Here is a 27,734-nt window from a genome sequence, read left to right as displayed (position 1 = left end):
TAGTTGCAGTGAGCGGGGGCTACTCTTCGTAGCAGTGCACGGGCTCTAGGCGTGCCTGCTTCAGTAGTTGTGGCACGCGGGATCAATAGTTTTGGCTCGTGGGCTCTAGAGCGCAGGCTCAGTAGTTGTGGCACACGGGCTTAGTTGCTCCACAGCATGTGGGATCTTCCTGGACCAGGGCTCGAACCCGTGTCCCCTGCATTGGCAGGTGGCCTCTCAACCACTGCACCGCCCGGGAAGCCCTGTCTTTGTTTCTTAAAGTTATAGTTTTGAAATTGTTCCATTCCCTTTGATGAAAGCATGCTTTAAAAAGATAAGCATACGTATGGGGTCTGAAGACAGTCTTGGATGTACTGGAGAACCAGTGGTCTTCATGATTCCTCTAGTTTAAACGATAGTGCTCACGAACCTGTATTTCATATACACTAGTGCTGGTTTCACTTTCCCCTGCGGGGGAGTAGCAGGAAGAACACAAGCTTTGGGATCAGACCTGGAGAGCATCTGGGTCTGCACATTCTTGCACTACCTATTTAACTTTTCTGAACATCAGCTGCCCTTGTGATAAAATGGGAATCATAATATCTACCTGAAAGGGTTGTGACAAAGGTCAGATGGATTAACAGACAAAGTGCCTGTTACGTAACAGGCCCTCCCTTTTCCTTTTTTTTAAGTGGCAAACTTTTTGGCATTATAAGTTTTTTTCTTTCTTTCTTTCTTTTTTTTTTTTTTTTTCTTTTTGGCTGTGAATAAGTTTATTAACTAACTATATTAGGGCCGCTGGCCATCAATCATGTATTTCTGATGCCAGTTATCTTCAGGGCACTGCTCTTTATATCTTTCAACTTCCTAGAAGCTTCCCTTCACCTTGGCTCCCTCTTCCTGGCCACGCAGGCTGTGAGAATAAACTAAAATCATCCACTCCTATACGCGTTGCTGTCTTGTCTTCCAACCCTGGAAGATCGATAAACATACTCCTGAGAGAAATAGGTGTAGCAGTGCCTGTACATACAGAGGGATAAAATGAGTCCCAGCCAAGTAAAGTCAGTCTTACCATTTAAAGAAATATCAAACCTTGAGTCTCAAATTCATTAATGAAAGCCAGACAACCCAAAACAACAAAAAGGTCAAAATTGGCAAAGGTACACATAGGCAACACAGAAGGAGGAAACCAATGTAGCCAGTAATAACTAAAAAGCAATAATAATTAAAAAGCTCTCTAGTAATCAGGGAAATGCAAAATAAAGCAATAATGAGATACATTTTTATACCCAACAGATAGACAGAGGTTAAAAATTTAGCCTCATAATACTAGGGGTTGGTTAGGACGTGAAGTTAGCAAGAACCGTTATACATTGCTGATAAATATAAATTTCTGTAATCCTTTGAAGATTTCATCAAAGAAGCTCTCGCACATGTGCACAAGGAGACCCATACAGAGATGTTCAATGTGGATTATTTGTAATAGCAAAAACATTGCAAACAACCCAAACATTTGGGGATCAAATGAGCAAAATTTGGCATGGAGTACAATGAGACTGAGAAGGAAAAAGTCCAATTTGTTGTTATCTTAATTTAACTTAAAAAAAAAAAAGAGGAAACATTAGCAAATATTAATGCTTAGTAGTTCTATATCAATGGCTCTCAAAGTGTTTTCTGTCCCTACACCAGCAGCATTTGGCATCACCTGAGAACTTTTAGTAAAACAAGTTCTCAGGAGCCAACCCAGATCTCTGACTCTGAAACTCTGGGGGTAGGATCCAGCAAGCTGTGTTTTAACAAGCCCCATTTTACCACTGTTCTACATGACAAGGACATGAATATTTACTGTATTTTTAAAATTAAAAATTAAAACTAACAATCTCAAGCTTTTCTTTCCCACTCTCCCAAAGCCGTTTTAGGCTATAAGTTTCAACTCCATAAGTAAAGGCTTATTAAGAGTATGTATTTCTTACTGACACACGAAGTTCTTGTATGTGCACAGATCTCTTAATATCAAGCAAAGAGCAGAGAAAAAAATGGGCAAAAATTTTTTTTAACATCTTTATTGGAGTATAATTGCTTTACAGTGTTGTGTTAGTTTCTGCTGTATAACAAAGTGAATTAGCTATATGTATACATATATCCCCATATCCCCTCCCTCTTGCGTCTCCCTCCCACCCTCCCTATCTCACCCCTCTAGGTGGTCACAAAGCACTGAGCTGATCTCGCTGTGCAATGCAGCTGTTTCCCACTAGCTATCTATTTTACATTTGGTAGTGTGTATATGTCCATGCTACTCTCTCACTTCGTACCGGCTTACCCTTCCCCCTCCCCATGTCCTCAAGTCCATTCTCTACATCTGCATCTTTATTCCTGTCCTGCCCCTACGTTCATCAGAACCATTTTTTTTTTTTTAGATTCCATACATATATATGTGTTAGCATATGGTATTTGTTTTTCTCTTCCTGACTTACTTCACTCTGTATGACAGACTCTAGGTCCATCCACCTCACTACAAATAACTCAATTTTGTTACTTTTTATGGCAAAATAATATTCCATTGTATATATGTGCCACATCTTCTTTATCCATTCATCTGTCGATGGACACATAGGTTGCTTCCATGTCCTGGCTATTGTAAATAGTGCTTCAGTGAACATTGTGGTACATGACTCTTTGAATTATGGGTTTCTCAGGATATATGCCCAGTAGTGGGATTGCTGGGTCATATGGTAGTTCTATTTTTAGTTTTTAAAGGAACTTCCATACTGTTCTCCATAGTGGCTGTATCAGTTTACATTCCCACCAACAGTGCAAGAGGGTTCCCTTTTCTCCACACCCTCTCCAGCATTTATTGTTTGTAGATTCTTTGATGATGGCCATTCTGACCGATATGAGGTGATACCTCAGAGTAGTTTTGATTTGCATTTCTCTGATGATTAGTGATGTTGAGCGTCCTTTCATGTGTTTGTTGGCAGTCTGTATATCTTCTTTGGAGAAATGTCTATTTAGGTCTTCTACCCATTTTTGGATTGGGTTGTTTGTTTTTGTGATACTGAGCTGCATGTGCTGTTTGTATATTTTGGAGATTAATCCTTTGTCAGTTGCTTCGTTTGCAAATATTCTCTCCCATTCTGAGGGTTGTCTTTTCGTCTTGTTTATGATTTGCTTTGCTGTGCAAAAGCTTTGAAGTTTCATTAGGTCCCATTTGTTTATTTTTGTTTTTATTTCCATTTCTCTCAGAGGTGGGTCAAAAAGGATCTTGCTGTGATTTATGTCATAGAATGTCCTGCCTATGTTTTCTAAGAGTTTTATAGTGTCTGGCCTTACATTGAGGTCTTTAATCCGTTTTGAGTTTATTTTTCTGTATGGTGTTAGGAAGTGTTCTAATTTCATTCTTTCACATGTAGCTGTCCAGTTTTCCCAGCACCACTTATTGAAGAGGCTGTCTTTTCTCCATTGCATATTCTTGCCTCCTTTATCAAAGATGAAGGTGACCATCTGTGCGTGGGTTTCTCTCTGGGCTTTGTATCCTGTTCCATTGATCTATATTTCTGGTTTTGTGCCAGTATCATACTGTCTTGATTACTGTAGCTTAGTGGTATAGTCTGAAGTCAGGGAGCCTGATTCCTCCAGCTCCATTTTTCTTTCTCAAGATTGCTTTGGCTATTCGGGGTCTTCTGTGTTTCCATAGAAATTGTGAAATTTTTTGTTCTACTTCTGTGAAAAGTGCCATTGGTAGTTTGATAGGGATTGCACTGAATCTGTAGATTGCTTTGGATAGTATAGTCATTTTCACAATGTTGATTCTTCTAGTCCAAGAACATGGTAATATCTCCATCTGTTTGTATCATCTTTAATTTCTTTCATCAGTGTCTTATAGTTTTCTTCATACAGGTCTTTTGTCTCCCTGGGTAGGTTTATTCCTAGGTATTTTATTCTTTTTGCTGCAGTGGTAAATAGGAGTGTTTCCCTAATTTCTCTTTCAGATTTTTCATCATTAGTGTATAGGAATGCAAGAGTTTCTGTACATTAATTTTGTGTCCTGCTACTCTACCAAATTTATTCAGTAGCTCTAGTAGTTTTCTGGTAGCATCTTTAGGATTCTCTATGTATAGCATCATGTCATCTGCAAACAGTGACAGTTTTACTTCTTCTTTTCCGATTTGGATTCCTTTTATTTCTTTTTCTTCTCTGATTGCTGTGGCTAAAACTTCTAAAACTATGTTGAATAATAGTGGTGAGAGTGGGCAACCTTGTCTTGTTCCTGATCTTAGAGGAAATGGTTTCAGTTTTTCACCATTGAGAATAATGTTGGCTGTGGGCTTGTCATATATGGCCTTTATTATGTTGAGGTAGGTTCCCTCTATGCCTACTTTCTGGAGCGTTTTTATCATAAATGGGTGTTGAATTTTGTCGAAATGTTTTTCTGCATCTATTGAGATTATCGTATGGTTTTTCTCCTTCAGTTTGTTAATATGGTGTATCACGTTGATTGATTTGCATATATTGAAGAATCCTTGCATTCCTGGGAAAAACCCCACTTGATCATGGTGTATGATCCTTTTAATGTGCTGTTGGATTCTGTTTGCTATTATTTTGTTGAGGATTTTTGCATCTATGTTCATCAGTGATATTGGCCTGTAGTTTTCTTTCTTTGTGACATCTTTGTCTGGTTTTGGTATCAGGGTGATGGTGGCCTCATAGAATGAGTTGGGGAGTGTTCCTCCCTGTGCTATATTTGGAAGAGTTTGAGAAGGATAGGTGTTAGCTCTTCTCTAAATGTTTGATAGAATTTGCTTGTGAAGCCATCTGGTCCTGGGCTTTTGTTTGTTGGAAGATTTTTAGTCACAGTTTCAACTTCAGTGCTTTTGAATGGTCTGTTTATATTTTCTATTTCTTCCTGGTTCAGTCTCAGAAGGTTGTACTTTTCTAAGAATTTGTCCATTTCTTACAGGTTGTCCATTTTATTGGTATATAGTTGCTTGTAGTAATCTCTCATGATCCTTTGTATTTCTGCAGTGTCAGTTGTTACTTCTCCTTTTTCATTTCTAATTCTGTTGATTTGAGTCTTCTCCCTTTTTTTCGTGATGAGTCTGGCTAATAGTTTATCAATTTTGTTTATCTTCTCAAAGAACCAGCTTTTAGTTTTATTGATCTTTGCTATTGTTTCCTTCTTTTCTTTTTCATTTATTTCTGATCTGATCTTTATGATTTCTTTCTTTCTGCTAACTTTGGGGTTTTTTTGGTTCTTCTTTCTCTAATTGCTTTAGGTGTAAGGTTAGGTTGTTTATTTGAGATTTTTCTTCTTTCTTGGGGTAAGATTGTATTGCTATAAACTTCCCTCTTAGAACTGCTTTTGCTGCATCCCATAGGTTTTGCGTCGTCATGTTGTCATTGTCATTTTTTTTTGGGTACTTTTTGATTTCCTCTTTGATTTCTTCAGTGATCTTCTGGTTATTTAGTAGTGTATTCTTTAGTCTCCATGTGTTTGTATTTTTTACAGCTTTTTTACTGTAATTGATATCTAGTTTCATAGCGTTGTGGTCGGAAAAGGTACTTGATATGATTTCAGTTTTCTTAAATTTACCAAGGCTTGATTTGTGACCCAAGACATGGTCTATCCTGGAGAATGCTCCATGAGCACTTGATAAGAAAGTGTATTCTGTTGTTTTTGGGTGGCATGTCCTATAAATATCAATTAAGTCCATCTTGTTTAATGTGTCATTTAAAGCTTGTGTTTCCTTATTTATTTTCATTTTGGATGATCTGTCCATTGGTGAAAGTGGGGTGTTAAAGTCCCCTACTATGATTGTGTTACTGTCGAATTCCCCTTTTATGGCTGTTAGCATTTGCCTTATGTACTGAGGTGCTCCAATGCTGGGTGCATAAATATTTACAATTGTTATATCTTCTTCTTGGATTGATCCCTTGATCATTATGTAGTGTCCTTCTTTGTCTCTTATAATAGTCTTTATTTTAAAGTCTGTTTTGTCTGATATGAGAATTGCTACTCCAGCTTTCTTTTGATTTCCATTTGCATGGAATATCTTTTTCCATCCCCTCACTTTTAATCTGTATGTGTCCCTAGGTCTGAAGTGGGTCTCTTGTAGACAGCATATATACGGATCTTGTTTTTGTATCCATTCAGCCAGTCTATGTCTTTTGGTTGGAGCATTTAATCCATTTACATTTAAGGTAATTATCGATATTTATGTTCCTATTACCATTTTCTTAATTGTTTTGGGTTTGTTTTTGTAGGTCTTTTCCTTATGTTGTGTTTCCTGCCTAGAGAAGTTCCTTTAGCATTTGTTGTAAAAATGATTTGGTGGTGCTGAATTCTCTTAACTTTTGCTTGTGTGTAAAGGTTTTAATTTCTCTGTCGAGTTTGAATGAGATCCTTGCTGGGTAGAGTAATCTTGGTTGTAGATTTTTCCCTTTCATCACTTTAAATATGTCCTGCCACTCCCTTCTGGCTTGCAGAGTTTCTGCTGAAAGATCAGCCGTTAACCTTATGGGGATTCCCTTGTATGTTATTTGTTGTTTTTCCTTCCTGCTCTTAATATTTTTTTCTTTCTTTGTATTTAATTTTTGATAGTTTGATTAATATGTGTCTTGTCGTGTTTCTGTTTGGGTTTATCCTGTATGGGACTCTCTGTGGTTCCTGGACTTGATTGACTCTTTCCTTTCCCATGTCAGAGCGACTATAATCTCTTCAGATATTTTCTCAGTCCCTTGTTTTTTCTCTTCTTCTTCTGGGACCCCTAGAATTCGAATGTTCCTGCATTTAATGTTGTCCTAGAGGTCTCTGAGACTGTCCTCAATTCTTTTCATTCTTTTTTCTTTCATCTTCTCCCTGGCAGTTATTTCCACCATTTTATCTTCCAGCTCACTTATCCGTTCTTCTGCCTCAGTTATTCTGCTATTGATCCCTTCTGGAGTATTTTTAAGTTCATTTATTGTGTATGCATCACTGTTTGTTTGCTCTTTAGTTCTTCTAGGTCCTTGTTATATGTTTCTTGTATTTTGTTCATTCTGTTTCTGAGATTTTGGATCATCTTTACTATCTTTACTCTGAATTCTTTTTCAGGTAGGTTGCCTATTTCGTCTTCATTTATTCAGTCTTGTAGGTTTTTACCTTGCTCCTTCATCTGTAACATACTTTTTTGTTGTTTCTTTTTTTTTTTTTTTGATGGGTGGGGCTGTATTCCTGCTTTACTGGTTGTTTGGCCTTAGGTGTGCAGCGCTGGAGTTTGCAGGCAGTTAGATAGAGCTGGGTCTAGGTGCTGAGATTAGGACCTCCGGGAGGCCTCAGTCTGATGAATATTCCCTGGGGTCTGAGGTTCTCTGTTAGTCCAGTGGTTTGGACTCGGAGCTCCCAGCACAGGAGCTCAGGCCTGACCTGCAGCCTGGGAACCAAGATCCCACAAACCGGTTGCTGGGGGTTCCTCCCGTCCCCTTAGGTGTCCGTGGTCCCCCACCAGTGCCTGGTAGGTGCTCTAATTGTGCGGAGACACGAATTCTACATCCTCCTAGTCCTCCATCTTGACTCCGCCCTTTGTAACAGCTTTAAATGGAGTATAATCTAATGCATACAGATCAGGAAGCTGTCTTAGAGAACAGCATTCTCTGGCCCATTTCAGTTCCTCCTAGATCAACAAGCAGGGTGACGCTCCGGCCCAGACAAAAGAAATCTACGACCTCACTGAAGGCGGGGGCTCAGGTCTGGGTGACTGTGAGAGGAGGGGCCAGGCCTGTCCAAGGCGACCCCTCTGAAAGCCTGAGCCAAACCTGTCCTTTAATGTGCTCCATACATCCCAGAGCCCTCCCTTAACACAGGCCTCACCAAGCACACCAAAATGGGCAAATTTTATTAACTATTTTTCAGATGTGAATTGTCCAGTAAGTACATCACCTAAATAAAACTTTGATATCTGACACTTCTCCCATTATCATCAAGAACAAATATCTGTGAAGCACTGAGTACATTCAGAGTCTGATGCTTCCTTAAGACATAAGATATAAATCATGTCCTTAGGAAACAATTGAGTTGGATGTGAACAGAGAAAATGAGGTTAAAAATGAGAATACCTCATTGTCAGATTATAGCACCCTCAGCTGCAACACAGAATTTCAGAGGGCTTTGAAGGGAAGCTTTTTTGGAGACAGCCTCAGCCGAGAAACTAGAAGGTAATATTTCAAGGAATGACGTGAGCAAAGGTCTTTGTAGCATTCTACTTCAAAGACCCATGTAAGTGATTTTAGTTCAAGTTGAGCATATGGAATCAGAGTCTTCAGTTTTTGTCCTATAGATGGATGCATGGAACCATTAAAAGCTTTGAGTAATGAGATGACTTGTATGTGCAAAGTAGTGTTTCAGGAAGGGAAATTTGGACTTAAGTGTCATAGATGGACTGAGGCAAGAAAACAATTAGCAGTGAGATGCCAGGGCTTTCAAAGAAAGTGAGGATTTAGATGGTGAAACACAAGATATAATGTGGGGTGAGGAAGAGTGAACAAGGAATGGGAGCATGTATGAGTAATTCTAATGGAACATATTAGTTTGTTATTGCTGCTGCAAAAAACTACTGGAAATTTAGTGGCTTAAAACAACACAAATGTATTATCTTATAGTTTTGGAGGTCAGAGTCCAAAATAGTTCTCACTGGGCTGACACAGAGGGTCAGCAAGGCTGTGTTTCTATGTGGAATCTCTGGAGAAGAATCTATTCTCTTGCCTTTTCCTGCTTCCATGGGCTGCCCACATCACTTAGCTTGTGGCCCCTTTCTATCTTCATAACCTGCGGCCGCGGGACTTCCCTGGCGGTCCAGTGGTTAAGACTCCACGCTTCGACTGCAGGGGGTGTAGGTTCAGTTCGATCCCTGGTTGGGGAACTATGATCCCACATGCCTCGAGGTCAAAAAACCAAAAAAACATAAAACAGAAGCAATATTGTAACAAATTCAATAAAGACTCTAAAAATGGTCAACATCAAAATAACAAAAAAGATCTTTAAAAAAAAAAAAAAAACAAACCCTGCAGCTGCATCTTAAAATCTGTCTGACTCTCCTGCCTCCCACTTTCCATCATAAGGATTCTTGTGATTGCGTTGGGCCCACCCAGATGATTCAGGATAATCTCCCTGTCTCCAGATCCTTAACTTAATCACATATGCAAAGTCCCTTTTGTCATTTAAGGCAGCATAGTCATAGGTTCCAGGGATTAGGATGAGGCCATCTTTGGAGGCCATTCTTTTGCCTACCACCTGGAATATGACCATAATTTGCTGATTGCCTAGGATTTGGAAGAGAGGTGGAAAAGCCTGGATTGGTCATGTCAACCCTCTCAGTTTCATTTTACCTGTAAAACAGGGGTGGGCAAGAGGATGGGGGTGGGATTCCCTTCCAAGCCTAGCACTCTGACTAGAATGTCAGCTCCATGAGTACAGGGATTTGTGTCTGTCTTGTTCACTACTGAGCCATCTTCATTGTCTAGAACAGTGACTGGTATATTAAAGGTGTGTATTAATTATTTGTTGAATAAATATTTGTTGCTGAATGAATGACCGAGTCAAGAGAAAGTTTGAAAAGAGCACTGGGAAGAATTCTCCACTGGCTCCTGTCTACGTTAAGTTCTTGTTTTCCTGGTGAAGTAAGGTTTTCAGCTCAGGTTACAGATGGTCTAGAATCCTGTCATTATAATAGAGACATTCTGCAGGTGGGACAGAGGGATAGCTAAGATTTGTAGAGTTTGTTCCTTTTCTCCCTGGCTTTTAGCCTCCATGCTGAGCATCCCCTGGAACTAGGAACGGGGAAATGTACAGTAGGGATTGATGTATGGCCTCAGTAATGGTCGGGGCAGCTGCTGATTGAAGAAGAAATTGCTCGCTGTGGCAGTGATCACTTGTGCCTGAAGCGACCAGCTGTCACATTCCTCACTGATCACCCAGCGAGAGGCAAGTCTTGCCCTTTGCATTCCTAAAAGAACACTTGACCCTGTGAGGACATAATATTCATTTATGCTCTGAAAAGTGCCAGTGAAATAGAAAACAGAGAAGCTTCTTTGTGCTTTAAAAAAAAAAAAATAGCATAATAGCATAAAGTATTGGTGTTTGAGAGTACTGCAGGTAGATAGCAGGTAGGCAGAAGTGATTGGGCTTCTGACATGGAAGCTAAAATTTTTAGGGGCTTTGCCTCTCAGATATGAGGTCTGACAATTTCTTGCCATAAAAGCTGTCCTTGAAAACTGACATTTAAAAACCTTGTCTTGAAGAAAGTTAATTTGTTTAAAGGAGCAATAGATGGTAGAAGGAGGAAAGACTTCTTATCAACACAAGGAGGCCAGGGGGTGCAAGTTTTGCTAGGCTCCTTGAAATTTGGAGAATCAAAGTCTTTTTGTCTTTTACTGTCTTATGTTGCCTTGGACAAACACTATACCTTTCCTCTGATTTTTATCTGTTGTTTTTATCAGTGGTATTTTTAAAATGTCATCCAGCTAAGTATTGAGGCACATGTGAGTATCAGATATATTTTCCTGATCTAATAGTACCTTGAAAGAACTTGCCTGTTTTTTAAAAAAATAATTAATTATATTTAAATAATCATCCCTTAAACAAATTAACCTCTAATATCTAAATCTATAAAATTACTAGTGAGAGAAATAATTGGTCACCGGAAAGGATGAAAAATTCTTCACTGGAAGTCTTCATTCCATGAAGTTGCCTAATGATTAATATCTTGCTCTGATGTTAGGGGAACAAAATTAAATATAGTAAAGAGCTGGTGTTCAGGGGGTACAAAGCAGGGTTTAAAGCCTGTGAACAAGACTTCTGGTCAGTTTGGCAGACTGAACAGGTGCAGAACACCACCCACCTCCCCATTCTGCAAACAAGTAGAGAATAAAGTTTCACCAAAAGCAATTTTAAAAATTACAGATGAGCTCAAGAAAGGGAAATCCCAGGGTATCAGAAACAAAGAGGGGAACCCAGGGTAAGCAGCGTGAATGACCAAAGTCCAGATGGGCTTCGGAGATGTGAGACTCAGGATGGTAGGGTGAATGCCTGCGGGTAACATCTGCAGGCAGGGGTGATGAGTCCCCTCCACAGACACGGTGGGAGCAGGGAGGGGAAACTAAACTCCCACGGGAAGCCTAGGTCTGTGAAGGTTCCATCCATGGAACCAAGCCTGGAAAACTTCAGCAACGAGGAAAGCTTGCCTCTGTCTGCAGCTGCGAGACAAAGAGGAGACACCAGTGAACCATGAGAGCAGGGCTTGTGCCCCACAGGGTGTGGAGTTCAAGTTCACGCCATCAGTGCAGTGCCAGACAAGCAGCAAGCCGCTATGCCTGACACTTCATGACTCAGGGGACATGGGGCTCCCATGGAAAACAGTCCCTGCTACGGGTGAGCTTACACCCAAAACTCAGTATGTTCTAAGAGATGAAGGACAACTGGCACGAGTATTTAAAGGAAAAAAAGAAAGAGGAAGAGAAGGAGGAGGAGGAGGAGGAGGCGGCGGGTTTGAGAAAAGAATCAAGTAGAAATTCTCGAAGTGGAGAACAGCTCTTGAACTACGTGAACAGTGTTGTGTTGGTTGAAAATTGTCTTGCTTATGGTACATTGACTCACACGGCTCCAGGTACAAACAGCACATCAACACATGCTTCTTGTAATACTGTATAATTATCTGAGAAGGTTTGCATAACAGTCTCTTTATCTGTTTTAATCTCTTCTTCCTTAAAATGAAGATTTAAAAATTTAACTCTTTCTTTTATCAAACCATTTATTAAAGACAAATAAAAACTCAAATGTCATCATTTCTGAGAAACCTTCTCTTTTATGCATATTTGGTCTCCCTTCTGTGCTCTTAACAATCTGTGGGCGTCTGTATCATCAAAGTGATCATACGTGTGCTATAAATATATGTTTATGTATCACCCATTCTTGCTTCTTGAGCTCCTTCCGGGTAGCCTTTCTCCCAGTTTTTATCACTCCTTGGTACACAGTAGTCACCACAATATTTGTTGAGTAAATGAATGAATGCTTAAAATAAAATCACCGACTTATACTGGTAGCGCTATGGATTAGACCCCAGTGACCCTCAAGAGGCTCCCATCAGTTATATTCAAGTGAATGTGCCTGGCTGCAGTCCAGACGCTTTGACCTTAGACAGAAGCTTTTGTAGGCATTTTGTCATTGAGATTGGAGCATCGAGAAATCTGTTAGCCAAGAGCTAAAGAGTGTAAAATAGGTACAGGATAATTGGATGATTCTCCTTTTTAAAATCAACATCTCTTTGCTCTGTCATAGGGTGGGGAGGAAACATGTTGAGAACAGAAAACTCCATCAGACAAGAATGTATTTCTCTGTCGTTGCTCTGCTATCTTGGAAGGGAATTTTTTATATCCATTTCTTAAAGCGAAGGGGCTAGAGTGAGCTGAGAAAAAAGGATGGACCATCCACACAAAACTCAGGACTTTATATTTCTAAAGTATAACCGTTTAGAGGATAATAGCTTTTTACACTGATATTAAATTGTAGAAGGAGGAAACAAGTAGAATTTATAAGTAGTAAAGAGGAAGCAAAAGTAAGTTGAAGGTCTTTAAAAGACTAATAAGGTAATAACACAAACTTCAAGTTGGACCTAAATGGGTAAGTAAAATATACTTTTAAGTAGGAAGATGAGAAGGTTCTTAAAAGTCTTGCTAAATGTTTTGTGGAAACTTAAGACATATTCCCAGAGTTTAGCTCAGTCTTCTTAAGATGTAGTTTATCTTTCAAACACCTTCTGATTTGAAATAAGGCTCAGTCTGTTTTTCAATAAAACTTCTTTCCACCAAAGTAAGTCTATTGAAGGTAAGATAATTTTCAAGTTCAGAAATTTCAAAAGAAGTTGGAAAACATCCCTACATTAAGAATTATTTTTACCCTAATTGGTCCTCCTGCATTTTAAATTCTGTGACTGGCCATTGGTCCTATTTCATTTTTAGTAAACGAGCATTTAGCCCATTTGAAATATTATATTTAAAAGCAATATAAAATGTTCATTTAATCATATATTCTATTTGAAATGTGATATAAATTTAATGTTTATTTTTTATTCAAAAGCCATGAGAATTACTCACATAAAAAGTGATTGCCGGTAATTTCTTTCACAGGGCAGCATGAAATCCGAGAATCAAATATAGTTTGGGACCCAAGAAGTTAGAAACATTTGAACTCTTATTAGGAAAAAAGAATGTACAAAATGATACGGAACTAGTTCAGATGCTGAGGGGTTTGTTTTGATTTTGTAGCTTATTGTTATTTTAAAGCACATGTAGAAATTATTTTGTAAACACGCTTTGGTGAATTTATACCAATAATTTCAGTCAACGAAATTACCAATGTTCTCTTCTTATACCAGGTTGTTGGTGTAGCCCAGGCCATCAACAAGAAATCGGGAAATGGTGGGACATTCACTGAAAAAGATGAAAAGGTACCAAAACTTGGGTCTGGTATGATCTCAATTTAGGAAGATGCTTTCTCTTTAGAGTTGTATAGACCTCTGGGATTAGTGATTGCTGAAATTGTTGATCACAAAAACATTATGGTTTAAAATGATCCGAAATGTTCTAAAGTGTCTCTTGCCTCTGGCTAAATCAGTGCTGACCTGAGTTTGGAGTAGTTGTGGTCTTCAGTCAACAGAACCCCGTCCCCACTGCCTCCTCACCATGCCACCAAGCCTCCCCCGGGGCTGTGTGCATGTTGCGGCTATCCGGAGGGTGATACGGGGTTCTGACTCTCATTTACCTTTCATCACTGCTGTCAAGAAATTCAACATTACGTAAAATCCCTAAAGCACTGCTCCAAGTTCAGTGCTGCAGGTCAGCTTAAAGTTAGAATTGCCTCCTGGTGAAGCAAATGCAGAATGTTTTATAAGCTTTGCACGCAGACGGTGGGGCGCCAAGGTGTGAATTCAGGCTGAATGATGTGAATTTAGCTTCAGAAAGAGTGGCAGTCAGCATTATTTTATTACCCTTCTCGTCCAACTCTGAAGGAATACATTCCTCACACCACATCGACATGCTTTCCTTTTAAGGACAGAAGCCCTTAAACCTGTTTATAACTTCATTCTGTCAGTAGGTTTTATGATTTCTCTTCTTAAATATGCAATTATATGTATATCATGGAGCTCACTGAATTCTTCCTATTCAAGCCCATTGCTATTTCTGTCACTCCCCTGAAAATTAGTAGGAGCTTTTGGAAGACATTCCAACAAGACAGAGTTATTTTTGTCTCATGTTGTAGGCTGTGTTGGCACTAGTGTTGGTCCCCGTGTCTTAATTGCTTCAGAACATAGCAAGTACCTTTTTAAATCAGTGTAATAGACATCTAGTCTCCTATTCCGTTAATGACACCTGAGGATATTTGGCGGGGAACATGGTTCTAGATTGGCTATTTATTCCGTTATTTGTTTATAGCCCATTAATGTAAACCCCTCTTGAAAGATTTGCATTCTTAGGCTGTATCATCTCTTGGCAAAATAAATTCATGCTTGTGAATAAAGTATGCCATGTAAAGATTTCCTTTCATCAATAATTAGTATAATTGTGAGCACATCACCTTAGTATAGTATAATGAGGGTGATATATCATGTTTAAAATGATATATTTAAACTAATACTAAATTTGCAATTTAGTATGGGACTGTTGTTGCCAATATTCTCCTAACAAGATTGTGAGCTTTCAGTTTGCCCCAGTAATAAGTTACAGGCTATTTTTATAGTCTTAGCTTAAACCCAAGTCTTAATATCGTTTAGAGACTACACCAAATTTTGCAGAGTGAATTTCAGTTTCACATGGTATAAAGAGATCTGTGTCTCCTCTCTTTCTCTTTGCTAATTTCCAACTACTGTATGACTTTAGGAGACTGTGTTAACAGTTGTCATCTACTGGTTGTACCATTTAGCTAACACTTGCTTTGCATCAGTTCCTAATTTTATGCAGAATAAACATCTACACTGTTGGTTTCCAAATAATTATTTGAACTGTAAATATTTTTGAATGTTGTTTGTGTTTCAAGCAATATAACAAGACAGGTTATTGACAGTTCTTATTTGGCTGTTGTCTTGCCTGTTTTCTAGGACTTTGCTGCTTACTTGGCATTTTGTGGAATTGTTCTTCATAATGCTCAACTCTATGAGACTTCACTGCTGGAGAACAAGAGAAATCAGGCAAGTCTGATTACTAAAGAGAGAGTGTAGAAATTCTTTTTTAAAAAATGGTTAAATTGTTATCCAAGTAATATATATATATATAAAATATATATGTTATATATATAATGATGTATATATATATATATATATATATATATATATATATATATATATATATATATATATATATATATATATATATATATATATATATATATCATTAGAAATCCAAACCGTGCAGATTCAATTTCTAAATATTTTAACTGTTTCTTCTAATAGTTATTTTTTCCATTTTGTATTTTCCATGAGCTGTTGCTTTATCACTCTTAACAGATGAAGATTTATTTAACTTATACCACCCTTTATTTTGCCATTATGGTACCAGTATTTTTATGTCACTGTTTAAAGTTATTGGATGAGTTGTGCGTGTAATATTAAGAGTTTTAGTTCTTATTCTATCAATTAGAGACGTCATCTCTCTTTTTTTTTTTCCAGAATATGCTTCTGTATTTTATTATTCATATTAAAACAAAAGATACAAAATGTGAAAATTATTGTAGAGAACTTCTAGAAGCATGGGAATAAGCTCAGGAAACACTGTAGAACACTGATAGAGACATCATCTCTTATTTCATCCTTTATAAAATGAGGATCTTAGCACCCCTCATCTCTCCTTCCCAATTACTGCTCCTTACCTCTGCTTTTCCTATCTGGACTTTTTCTTTTATATTGCCCACATTGATAACATATATACAGATGGTCCTCAACTTACATTGGTTAAACTTACAATTTTCCGACTTTACTATGGTGGGAAAGCTATACACATTCAGTAGAAACCATACGTCGAATTCCGAATATTGATCTTTTCCTGGGATAGTGATATATGTCATGACACTCTCTCATGATGCTGGGCAGTGGCAGTAGCTCCCAGCAGCCACGCCATCACGAGGGTAAACAACCAATACACTTAAAACCATTCTGTCCCCACCCAACCATTCTGGTTTTCACTTTCAGTACAGTGTTCAATAAATTACATGAGATGTTCAACACTTTATTATAAAATAAGCTTTGTGTTAGATGATTTTGCCCAACTGTAGGCTAATATAAGTGTTCTGAGTATGTTTAAGGTAGGCTGGGCTAAGCTGAGATGTTCAGTAGGTTGGGTGTATTAAACAGATTTTCGACTTTAAATATTTTCAACTTACAATGGATTTATCAAGATGTAACCCCGTCGTAAATCGAGGAAGATCTGGTATTGTGCTACAACCATGCTTGACTTTTCTAAAGCTTTGTCTAGGTTAATTCTAAAGTTGCAGTTTAAAATAAAGTGTTTATAAGTACCGTGATGTAAATGTTGTTCTTACTAATTATGTAAATGTTGTTGTTCATAATTACCTTTGTTATATAACTTAGTTTTTCTTGTTGTTTCTGAAATCTCTTCTTTTTTCCTTGAACTGTTTGCTCTAGTGTAGCCTCATGTTGTTGGTCCCCCTCCCCCTGCAAACTCTCCATTATTTAGGCATTCTCTTGAGTTCTTTTTCATGGAGAATCTTCAAATTGAGGTTCTCTCTCTTTCTTCTTTCAAGCAAAATTATTTTTCCCCATGCCTGCTGCAGAGGGGTCATCGTAGAACTTTCCTTCACTGCTTTCTTAGAAAGACTCCACTGGTTATCCACTGGATCCCAGAACTCTTTTTTTCTCAGTTTACTCCCTTGTTCTAGTGTAGCACATTCTCAGTTAACTACTTGAGAACCGGTATTGGTGAGGTAAGCTCTCTGAGTCCTTGCATGTATGAAAATATCTATTGTACCATCCTACCAATTTGGCTGGGTATAAAATTCTGCATTGAAAAATTAGTTTCTCAGAATTTAAAGGTAGCACTGTCTTCTACTAGCATTCATATTGTTCTGATTCTTGGTGCTTTTTTTTTTTTTTCTATAAGCTTTTTGGATTATTTATTTACTGTTGCTTTTGTAACTGAATTTCACCATATGATTCTTTTTTTCATTCATCATGCTGGTACCCGGTCATTCCTTTCAGTCTGGAGACTTAAGCCCTTGGGTTTTATGTAATTCTTTTTCAGTATCTCTTTGATAATTCATCTCCCCCACCCTTTAATTTCTCTGTTTAGAACTTATGTTAATAAGACTGTGGACCTTGCGTGGACTTCAACTCCAGCATCTTCCTGACGTCTCCCTGCTCCATTTTTGCCACCCATTAATCCAGTCCTCATTTTTACAAACATACTTGTGATTCTTGTCACTTCTCTCCTGCAATCCATCACAGTCCAAACTGCTTGAAAAGAAGATAGGGCTTTTGAGGTTCTTTATTCACTTACCTCTGCAATCTCATCTCCCTACTTCTCCTCTTTACGCTCTATATTCTCATAAAACTTGATCAAAACTTGCAACATGCTACTTTCTCTCAATTCAGTTCTTTTTCACTGAGATATTTTCCTTCCCCACTTCACCTGAACAATTCCTGCTCATCCTTCAGGCCTCAGCAAGGATAGTATCACCTCCAATAAATTTTCTATAATACCCTTTCTCCCCCGCTCCTTGCACAAATACTTTGTGAGACTAGATGAAATCCTGTGTGAGTAAAGAAAAGAGAAATTATCAGGAAGAACACAAGAGGAACTCTTAAAACTTTGTTTATTTTGGACAATATTTGCTGTGCTCTGTGAAAATCCTGGCAGTGTTGATAAATGTTGATCTCAGAAGTTTGGATCACCAAAAACAACAGTGTATTTTATGTATCAGACACTGTTCAAAATGCTTTATATATGTTAACTTATTTAGTCCTCACAACAGCTCCATGATTTTGGTACTATTATTATCCCCATTTTCAAGAAACTTGCCCTAGATCACAAAGCTAGCAGGAGGGGAAGCCGGGATTAAAAACGGTTGGCTTTGGCTTCAGAGTCTGTGATCCTAACCAGTGTACTAATTGTACTAACAATCGACAGGGAAATTTTGTTAGTAAGCAGAGACGTATGTATTTAACACTTGAATGGCAACTTGGTTGTAACTTGTTAGACTATATGTAAACAACTTACAACCCATATAAATCATTGTATTGCTTTAATAATTACAAACAATTACTAATAGTAAGCTCTTAATTTTTTTGTCTAGGTGCTGCTTGACCTTGCTAGCCTAATTTTTGAAGAACAACAATCATTAGAAGTAATTCTAAAGAAAATAGCTGCCACTATTATTTCTTTCATGCAGGTGCAGAAATGCACCATTTTCATAGTGGATGAAGATTGCTCCGTGAGTACAGAGTATGACTTTTTTATTTTTAGAAAGACAAATTTTATATTCCTTAAAGCACTGCTTTAAACCTCACGTTGGCCTCAGAACTCTCTCTCAGATCCAACTGAATATGGTTGTTTATGTGAAGCCAATCCAAGTGTGAACTGTTCTGGTGGGAAAGGGGTAGAGGTGAGGTTGGAGGATGCCTTCAATACATCCTTTCACCTTGTCGGCCCTCCACTTAGTATTACAGTTACCACTGGTAATGTCAGTGTGCTGCTTTTGTCAGTGGCTACACTACCTTGATGGAGAAGTACATTGTCATTACAGTGTGCAGACCTTTTCTGGTTGAGAATAGTTGTGCTCTCTTACTATGAACAGGTAGACCACCTTCTGAATGGGCTGGCTATAAAAATTTCTTTTTACCAGCGATTATGTAGAAACCAAAAGGCATGGCCCAATGGAGGCAGTGCTGCTAAAGGTGCCTATTAGTCCCAAATTCCTTACCCACCGTGGAAAGCCACTAAGCTGTTCCAGCTGGTAGATTTCAAGCCATTGATTTGTAACGTAAAGAGACAGGATGTGTGTGGAAAGATGGAGTGTTCTCATACAGTGCTGGTTACTTCTAGACAGGCCAACTGAGTTGGCTGTTAGCATCAGGGCCTTTAGCCCAAGGTTGTTTTCTTTTATGCGGTTTCTTTTCCTTCTCAACCAATGAACCACTGTTTTTGGTATATTTCTTTTTGATGTAGTTGTTTGTTTCCTTTTTCCTTTAGACCCTGAGAACAGGCTCCTCATTGGTGGGTTAGGAAAAAGAATGGGAATTCTCAAGTGTATAAAGTCAATTACAGTCCACATATGATATCTGAATTGATGGTTTTTTGGGAAGTAGAATAATAAAAGATATTTAAAACTTATATTTTAAACTTTTAATTATTTTATTAGATACTAAGACCATACTGTGTGATGCCACATTATCTGAATCATCTCACTATGCTATGAGATAGTCAGTATTGTCATGGATATTATTTAATATTTTCAATCAGTTATAAACTACTTAATATACAGATAATTACAAGATTGTAGGTATCCTTTTAAAGTTCAGGTCAGAACTCTTTAATGCAGTATGTCAGTTTATCATTTTTGCTCTGTGACCTGCTCTTTGGCATTTAATTTTTGAAAGTTATACATAAGGGCACTCCTTTTTTTTAGGCAATTTAAATATCACTTTAATTAACATTCAGCTCATCCAGTTAACCCCTATCATGGCAGCAGTTGACTGGTATCAGTGCTGCTTTAAAATATAGCTCAGCAGTATGCCCATTAATATTTTTGCTCGCTTTTTAATGACTTAATTTGGTGGGTGTAGCAGTTAAGTGACTTGATGTTCATTTATACTGTAATTATTTTTTGATTAAAAATATTTCAACACATGAGCAGAAATCCAAATGTGAACAAGAAAAAAAATGTACTCAGTTCTTCTGTCCCCAAATTAAACTGATATCATTGTTTTATTTGTGTTTCCTTCTAATTTTTTATTCAGTTGTAGATATAGTATGGGTGCAAATGTGTATTTTGCATTTTAATTTAACTTCAAAAATACTTCTCTGTGTTGTTAAAATCTTCATAATTTAATGATCTCATAAAATATTACTGAATTAGGTGTCTTCAAAAAGACCCAACAATAGCAATCAATGTATGCATAAAAGCTAAAACTTGGGCTTCCCTGGTGGTGCAGTGGTTGAGAGTCTGCCTGCTAATGCAGGGGACACGGGTTCGAGCCCTGGTCTGGGAAGATCCCACATGCCGCGGAGCAACTAAGCCCATGAGCCACAATTACTGAGCCTGCGCGTCTGGAGCCTGTGCTCCGCAACAGGAGAAGCCGCGATAGCGAGAGGCCCGCGCACCACGATGAAGAGTGGCCCCCGCTTGCCGCAACTAGAGAAAGCCCTCGCACAGAAACGAAGACCCAACACAGCCATAAATAAATAAAAATAAATAAATTTAAATTAAAAAAAAAAAGAGTCCACCTGCCAATGCAGGGGACACGGGTTCGAGCCCTGGTCTGGGGAGATCCCACATGCCGCGGAGCAGCTGGGCCCGTGAGCCACAACTACTGAGCCTGCGCGTCTGGGGCCTGTGCTCCGCAACAAGAGAGGCCGCGATAGTGAGAGTCCCGCGCACCGCGATGAAGAGTGGCCCCCGCTTGCCACAACTAGGGAGAGCCCTCGCACAGAAACGAAATAAATACGCCATAAACGCCATAAATAAATAAATAAAGCATGACACAAATTAAAAAGAAAAAAAAAAGAGCAAGTCTCTACATTTAAAAAAAAAAAAAGCTAAAACTTGAGGATTTTGAATAAATATAGAGAAAATTTGAAGCTAATTATTTATTAACAGCTGGCAGAAAAACAAAAACTCAAATAAGCATTTTTGCAAGTCAGTATTGGAAACAACAGCAGCATGGTTCTAAGTAATAGTAGGTAGACTTGAGGATGTCGTGAGCACTTAGGTCAGTTTTGTCTGAAAAAGTGAAAAGAAATTGCGAGGATTGGTGTCTTCAGTCAGTTCCACAGACTCATATGTCTATATTTAGATAGTTTTCATTACATTCCCAAACTTATTTCTCAGTCTGTGTCGTTGCTCTGTTTTCAGGATTCTTTTTCTAGTGTGTTTCACATGGAGTGTGAGGAATTAGAAAAATCATCAGATACTTTAACAAGGTAAGAAAACTTCATTATCTGTCTGTCTTTATCACAAGTATGTAATTTTGGCTACATAGTTATTTCACGACCTATTTAATTTAAGACATAGAAGCTACAGCTGCTTTTTTCCTCCCACAAATAATTTCATTTGTGAAAATACTTTACTATTTGATGTTATATGTCCAGGGTTTTTTCCACTGCATTTGACCTGTTGGAGAATTCTTTCATAGAGTGAATGGTGTCATAATTAGTATAGGCCTGGGTACAGTGTGTTTTGTGAACTGACTCATTTAAGACCCACAAGTACTATATTTCAATTATATTTTTTCATTGCATATTAGACCCTCACTGGAAATTTGACAGGCTTCTGAACACATTTTTTTCGATGAGTCTGTTCTGCTTTGGAATCAGCCGTAGGATTTAACTAACACCAGAAGGAAGCCTGTGATCTCAGTCACACCAATACATGTACCCTATGGCTAGAATCAGACCAGATCTGTATTGTAGTTCATTTCTTTTTCATGTTTTTTTTTTTTTAATTTTAAAATTAGTATTCATTTTTTGGTTGTTGTTAACTGGTATGCAGAAACAATAGAAAGTATTAACATATCAAGGTTATACTTGTTACTGGCCCAATTGTATATTTGCTTTCTGAAGAATTTTAAAAAGGATTTAGAGTAAATTACCAAGTGTTCTTGTCATATTTCCTTTTGCACCCTTAGCAAAACAGTGGTGGTTTTTGCTTAAGCAATAAGCTAGTCTAAGGAATATAAGTCTGCCAGGGTAAAGCATCAGGAATTCTTGGGCATAATGCTGGTTTTATCACATTATTCATTATTCATTTGTTTCAAATTATTTCACTCCCTAAAATAATTTGTGTCAATTTATATTACTCCTAATTATTGATATTATAACTTAAAAGCCCCATATGATCATGGAAATAGAACATTATTTTAGCTTTACTATCTGACATTAAAGTTCCAGATTTTTTACGCTTCAGTTGACTTATCAGAGAATTATTTCATGTAGCTGAATGATGCCACAGTTAGTAATGTCCTCAGTAACCAAGCTCCTTGGTGGTGATACTTTAAAAATAACCTCTGTGCAAATCTAACTATAGAACATTCTATAAGATAACTGGCCTGGTCTCTTCAAAAAGTCAATGTCATTGAATAAAATGGAGGCAGGGACTGTTCTCAGACCGAACAGCCAAATGCAGTATGTGAACCTTGATTAGATCCTGGTTAAATACAAATAGCTATCAAAGACATTTGTTAGGACAGTTGGAAATCTGAATATGGACTGGATACTGGGTGTTGGTGGGGAATTATTGGTACCTTTTCTTTGGAATTAGGAAGATACTGTGGTTAGTAGGAGAACGTTCTTATTTTTAGGAGATTCAGGCTGGTGTATTTAAGGATGAAGTGTTATGATGTCTGCACCTTAGTTTAAAATGGTTCTGCCAGGCGGGGGTGATAAATTAGGAGGTCGGGACTAACATATACATGCTACTAAATATAAAATAGATAACCAGCAAGGATCTACTGCATAACACAGGGAACTATACTCAGTGTTTTGTCATGAACTATAAGGGAAAAGAATCTGAAAAAGGGAAAAGAATCAGTTATACATATATATGTATATGTATACCTGAATCACTGTGCTGTACACCTGAGACTAACATGACATTGTAAATCAACTATACTTCAATTAAAAATTCCCAACAAAAAATAAAATAAAATATGGTTCAGCCAAAAATAAATAAGTAAATATATCTAAATTAATATATTTAAACAAATAAATATGTTTGCACATACGTATATAGATATAGCAAATGTGGCAAAACATTAAAAATTGTTGAATCTAGGAATAGGATATTCATTTTACTTCCAACTTTCTTATGTATTTCAAAAGTTCATCATAAAAAATTGGAAGAAAATGTTTGTGATAAAAACTTGGAAACAAAGTAAAATGAAAATCATCTCTGTAGATCATATAAAGCAGAACTGCCTGAGTTTGCAACTGCCAAGAACAAAACACTTAAGTGCACAGCCTGGTGTTGTTCCGACCCTCCTAATTAAGACTGACCCCATGGATCAGTGTGAGGTCTGCAGAGCTGTCTTCTGCCCTCTGTACCCTGTCCTTTCTTCTCCTCTTTTCTTTTCTCTCATTTCCTGTCCTCTTCCGTGTTCCCCATCAAGATGGAGAAACTGTTGACTACAGTGATTTAGAGTTGTTAGTTTAAGTGATTATATTTAAATCAAAACTCATTATTTCAAGACTATTATTTTAACAATATGATTATAAGACCTTTTCTTCTATTAAAAGAATTTCAGGAATTAGCAAAGGAGCAAATGTAACTTGGGGGCTGATGGGGAATGGGTTTGACTCAGAAGGTACACCTGACTTAGGCCTTGACTGGTGACTTGGGTGTGGGATGGGTAGTCAGGGTACATAAACCATGGTATCTGTACCCAGAGATTTTTCTGCTACGCTGGAGTTTTTGGTTCACAAAGTTAAAACAGAATAGCTGATCTTTATTTCCCTCTTGGCATTGTTGGTCGTGAACTGAAGTTTATATCCCGTCTCCACATCTATTCTTTTCTAAGCTTCTGTGTGTGTATTTTCTGGCATATTTGACATTGTTTTAGTTGAAATTGAATCCTTTTTGAATATGTGGTAATATGCACATGTCCTGGTGAGTATGTATGTATCTTTCTTAAATACTGGTATTGGGCTATACTGCCTAGGTCAGTTATGAAGTCTTATTCTTAGGAGGAGCATTAATAGATACTATTTTGATTTTATGATACCATACATTTTTGTTGCTTTTTATAAAGAACATTTTAGAAAGCTTCTAAACATGTAAATATTTGATTATTTTACTTTTTGTCTTGCATAAAAAATTGCTATATAGACAAATAAAAAAAGAAATATATACATGTATATTTATGAATTTACATATATCCAGAGGACAGTAGGAAAATCAGTATGATAATGCATATTAAATGTATAAAATGATGGGAATTCCCTGGCGGTCCAGTGGTTAGGACTTGGCGCTTTCACTGTTGGGGCCTGGGTTTGATCCCTGGTCAGGGAGCTAAGATCCTGCAAGCCGTGCAGCATGGCCAAAAAGAAAAATATTTATATAAAACGATGAATTATCTACATTTACCTTTGAATATTTGTATAGCAGCATATGCCTGTGTAATTTTATTTTATGTATTCACATTTGATTTTTGTTGTGAAGTCAGACAAGTCCTCTTATTTCTGATAGCTGAACAAGCCCGTGACGTGGTATGATAGTGACCTCTACTGGTCAATATGCATTAAAAAAAAACTGAGGTCCTACTATATATATCTCTAAGTCTTAGTATTTATTATTTATTTATTTATTTATTTATTTATTTTTTCATCTTGATCTTTTGTTAGTACTTTTATGAATTCATCAGTTTTCCATTAGGTCTTAGTATATATTTAATTTGTGTCTGATGAATATCACCGTTCCCTCTCTGTAGGAAAAATGGAAGATATCTTTACACTTTTTAAAATTATACCAAGACAGTCTTAGTATAAAGATTGTTTTATAAAGGATAAATAGGTCAATGTGGTTACCTTAAAAGAGACTAATTTACATGGATCATTTAAACTGATTCATTAACTGATTTTGAAAATCAGTTTGATTTGATAATGATAATGAAAATTATTCAACACCAGTGCCTTACATTAGCTAATAGTTAGCCTTTATTATACTGATGCAGTAAAGGTCCTCTTAGTGATGTAAATATGGTTTTATTTTAACAAAAATTAGATTTCAGGCTTAATTTTGTGAAAACTCCGAATTAAAATGGTGTTTAGTAACTTCAGCTTTTTGAAGGACTAACTGGTATTGACACCTGACCAGCAGATTCTGTATTACATTTCTAAAATTGCTTATTGATAGAATTTAGGCCTCTCCAATTCTCATTATTAAACACTTTGTCAGTCCAAACACTCTTCCATGAGATGAAGTGCTAGGCAATTTGATGATGTTAGCAGTAAGCAAATCATCCTTTTTAGGCAGTTATGTATCAGTTTGGTACTTTTCCAACCAACCCACTAATTACCTTTTATAAATTAAAATAATTTATTGAAGACAGTTTTGAAATGTTAAGTGTGAAAATAAAAAATATTCAGGGTGAACATTATACATAATTATTAGAATCATATCATCACTGGGATAAAGCACAGTAAACTGTTGGAGTTTGGGTCACCCAAGAATTCAGAAGGGAAGCTCATTTCCAGATGGTGGGAGGTTTTAGAGTTTCTATGCTTCGATTCAAAGAGCCACCTAATTAGAAGGAAAAAGTGAGTGTGATGTGGTACAGTTTATGTTAGCTCTTAATTTTAAGAAATATGTATTTTAGTGCTATAATTCCATATCAGTTAACTTCATGTTAATTTTAAATGCACATTTTGTCATAAAATGACAAATACATAGAATTACTCCTTTAAGCCCACTTTCTTGGAATACATATACTAGTTAATACTTGTTATATAGTTATAACTATATTGGAAAACAATTATAGTTAAATACAGTAACACCTACTATTTTTAAAATAGTAGAAAGGTTTTTACTACTTTAAAAAATGGTAGATAGAGAGTGTAAGAGTGTAGACTCTGAAATCAGACTGATTGTATTTAAACTTAAGTTCCACCACTTACTAGCTATAGCGCTTTGTGCAAATTATTTAACCTCTCAAAGCCTCAGTTTCTTCATCTGTAAAATGGAGATACTGATGGCAGGATTGTAGAAAGGACCAAATGAGTTAATGCACATAAAATGCTTCAGAAAATTTCCAGCACATAGTAAGTAGTCAGTAAGTGTTAGTATTTCTGTGTCTCTTTGATGTGTTTTTCTGTCTTTGGTTCACATAACCTGCAGTGATTCCCATTTACATCTAAAAGCACAGACATTTCTCACTGTTTCCAAGCTTCGTGTCCCTGACTGTCTTCCCAAGGATGTACTCATGTACACCTCCCTTGATATCCACTGTGCAAAAAGCCTTAGAGGTCTGAGTTAGCCCACGCCTTCCAAGAAACAGATGCGAAGACTAGATTAACTGTGTAAGGCATTTATTAGGGGAACCCCATGTGAGAGTAAAGGGGGAGGGATCTGGGAGGGGATGAGAGAGCCATGAGCTCCCCACACAAGTCTGACCCAGGGTGGAAGAGAGGGTAAAGAAGGAAAGAGCATTGTGTGCAAGTGTCTTAGGCAGCCGAGCAGTTCTAAGGAAAGTTTGGCCAGGCTGTTGGGGAGTTCTGTGGCCAGAGCCTCCTGGAAGCATCCTGGGTCTCCCAAGCCTGGGCTGCCTCAGTGTCCCTGCTGTGTGTGCTCCGTCTTTTCCCAGGAGCAGCCCTGGGAAGTGTGTCTGCAGTACAAGCACAGCCCTGGGCTTCAGAGCACAGTGACTAGAGACCCTGGTCATTTAGGTCTCCTGCAGTTGCAGGTCTGAGAGGCACATTTGCAAGGCTACCAGAATATTCCTGTTATTTAAAGGAAGATCCTATCCCTTTGCATTGCACTTTCAAAATCATCCACTACCTGTCCTAACATCTTCAGCCTGAAACCATCACTTTATTCCTAACAATCTGTAACTGTTTAATGTTTCCCAAATATACCTAGAACTCTTCCATTTCAGCAATGTTTTTATACTGTTTTTCCCCCTCCTTTTCATTCTTGATGTCTTTCTATGCATCCTTAAATCTTACCAGCCTTTTGCGCATTTCCCTAATGCCCCCTCTTCTCCAACCCACTCCACCAAGGGGTTATCTGTCCATCTTCTCCACATGTGGTGCTTTCATTGTTACCAATTTTATTAGTTAGGATTAGGTTTGAGTGTGAATCATAAAAACCCAAAGTAAAAATAGCTTAAATAAGAATGCAGTATTATTACTCTCTCCTGTAAAGACCCAGAGGCAGGCAGCTCAGGCTCTGTGTTGCTGCTCTGTTCTACAAAGGCCTCAGGGACCCAGGTACCTGCAAGCTTTCTACTCTGCATCTCTAGGGAGTGGCCCTTCCCTTCAGGGTCCAGGAAGCAGCTCCAGCCTTCATATCCACGCTTCAGATGGTAGGATGGGGGACAGGGAAAGAAGGGGCAGAGAGCATACATCAGCTGCCTTTTAGGTAAGCTTTCTAGAAGCAGTCACATTTCCTGTTGCCTAGAACTTAGTCACATGATGATCCCAAGCCACTAGGGTGGCTGATAAATGTGGTCTTTATCCTCAGCGGCCATACGTCCAGATAAAGAGGAAAGGAGAAGAGTTATTGAGGGACCCCTGGGGGCTTCTGCACTAGACTCTGCTCAAAGAGGACATGCATCTAGACCTTGTATTATTATTCATTCTCCGTCACAATCCTCTACTAGATTACAAGCTACTTACAAGATTATGACAGCTACTGACCTCTAGAAGCTTGTCTCCCCATGATGCTAAGGGTACCTCTCATGGAAGAAGTGCTCAGTCTGTTGTTATTGAGGGGAGGAAGTAAGAATTTATTAGCACTTTTTACAGAGTAAGAAATAAGATGCTATCACGTAACCTTAATAAATCTAATACTA

General features: G+C 37.7%; 1 protein-coding gene across 4 annotated transcripts in view; it reads left to right on the top strand.

Moving 5' to 3' along the window:
• Window positions 1–27,734, top strand: part of PDE5A (phosphodiesterase 5A) — a 149,218-nt gene that overhangs the window by 49,515 nt on the left and 71,969 nt on the right. For all 4 annotated transcript variants that reach the window (XM_036852451.1, XM_036852448.1, XM_036852450.1 and 1 more), the window contains exons 4-7: window positions 13,383–13,454; window positions 15,102–15,191; window positions 18,308–18,445; window positions 21,086–21,153. In XM_036852451.1, the coding sequence (XP_036708346.1) occupies window positions 13,383–13,454; window positions 15,102–15,191; window positions 18,308–18,445; window positions 21,086–21,153 (368 nt within the window). The remainder of the gene's footprint in view (window positions 1–13,382; window positions 13,455–15,101; window positions 15,192–18,307; window positions 18,446–21,085; window positions 21,154–27,734) is intronic.

Source organism: Balaenoptera musculus, chromosome 5, assembly GCF_009873245.2.
Source record: "Balaenoptera musculus isolate JJ_BM4_2016_0621 chromosome 5, mBalMus1.pri.v3, whole genome shotgun sequence".
NCBI lineage: Eukaryota > Metazoa > Chordata > Mammalia > Artiodactyla > Balaenopteridae > Balaenoptera > Balaenoptera musculus.
The sequence above is the reverse complement of the archived record's forward strand: the minus strand, read 5'-3'. Positions and strand labels throughout refer to the sequence as shown.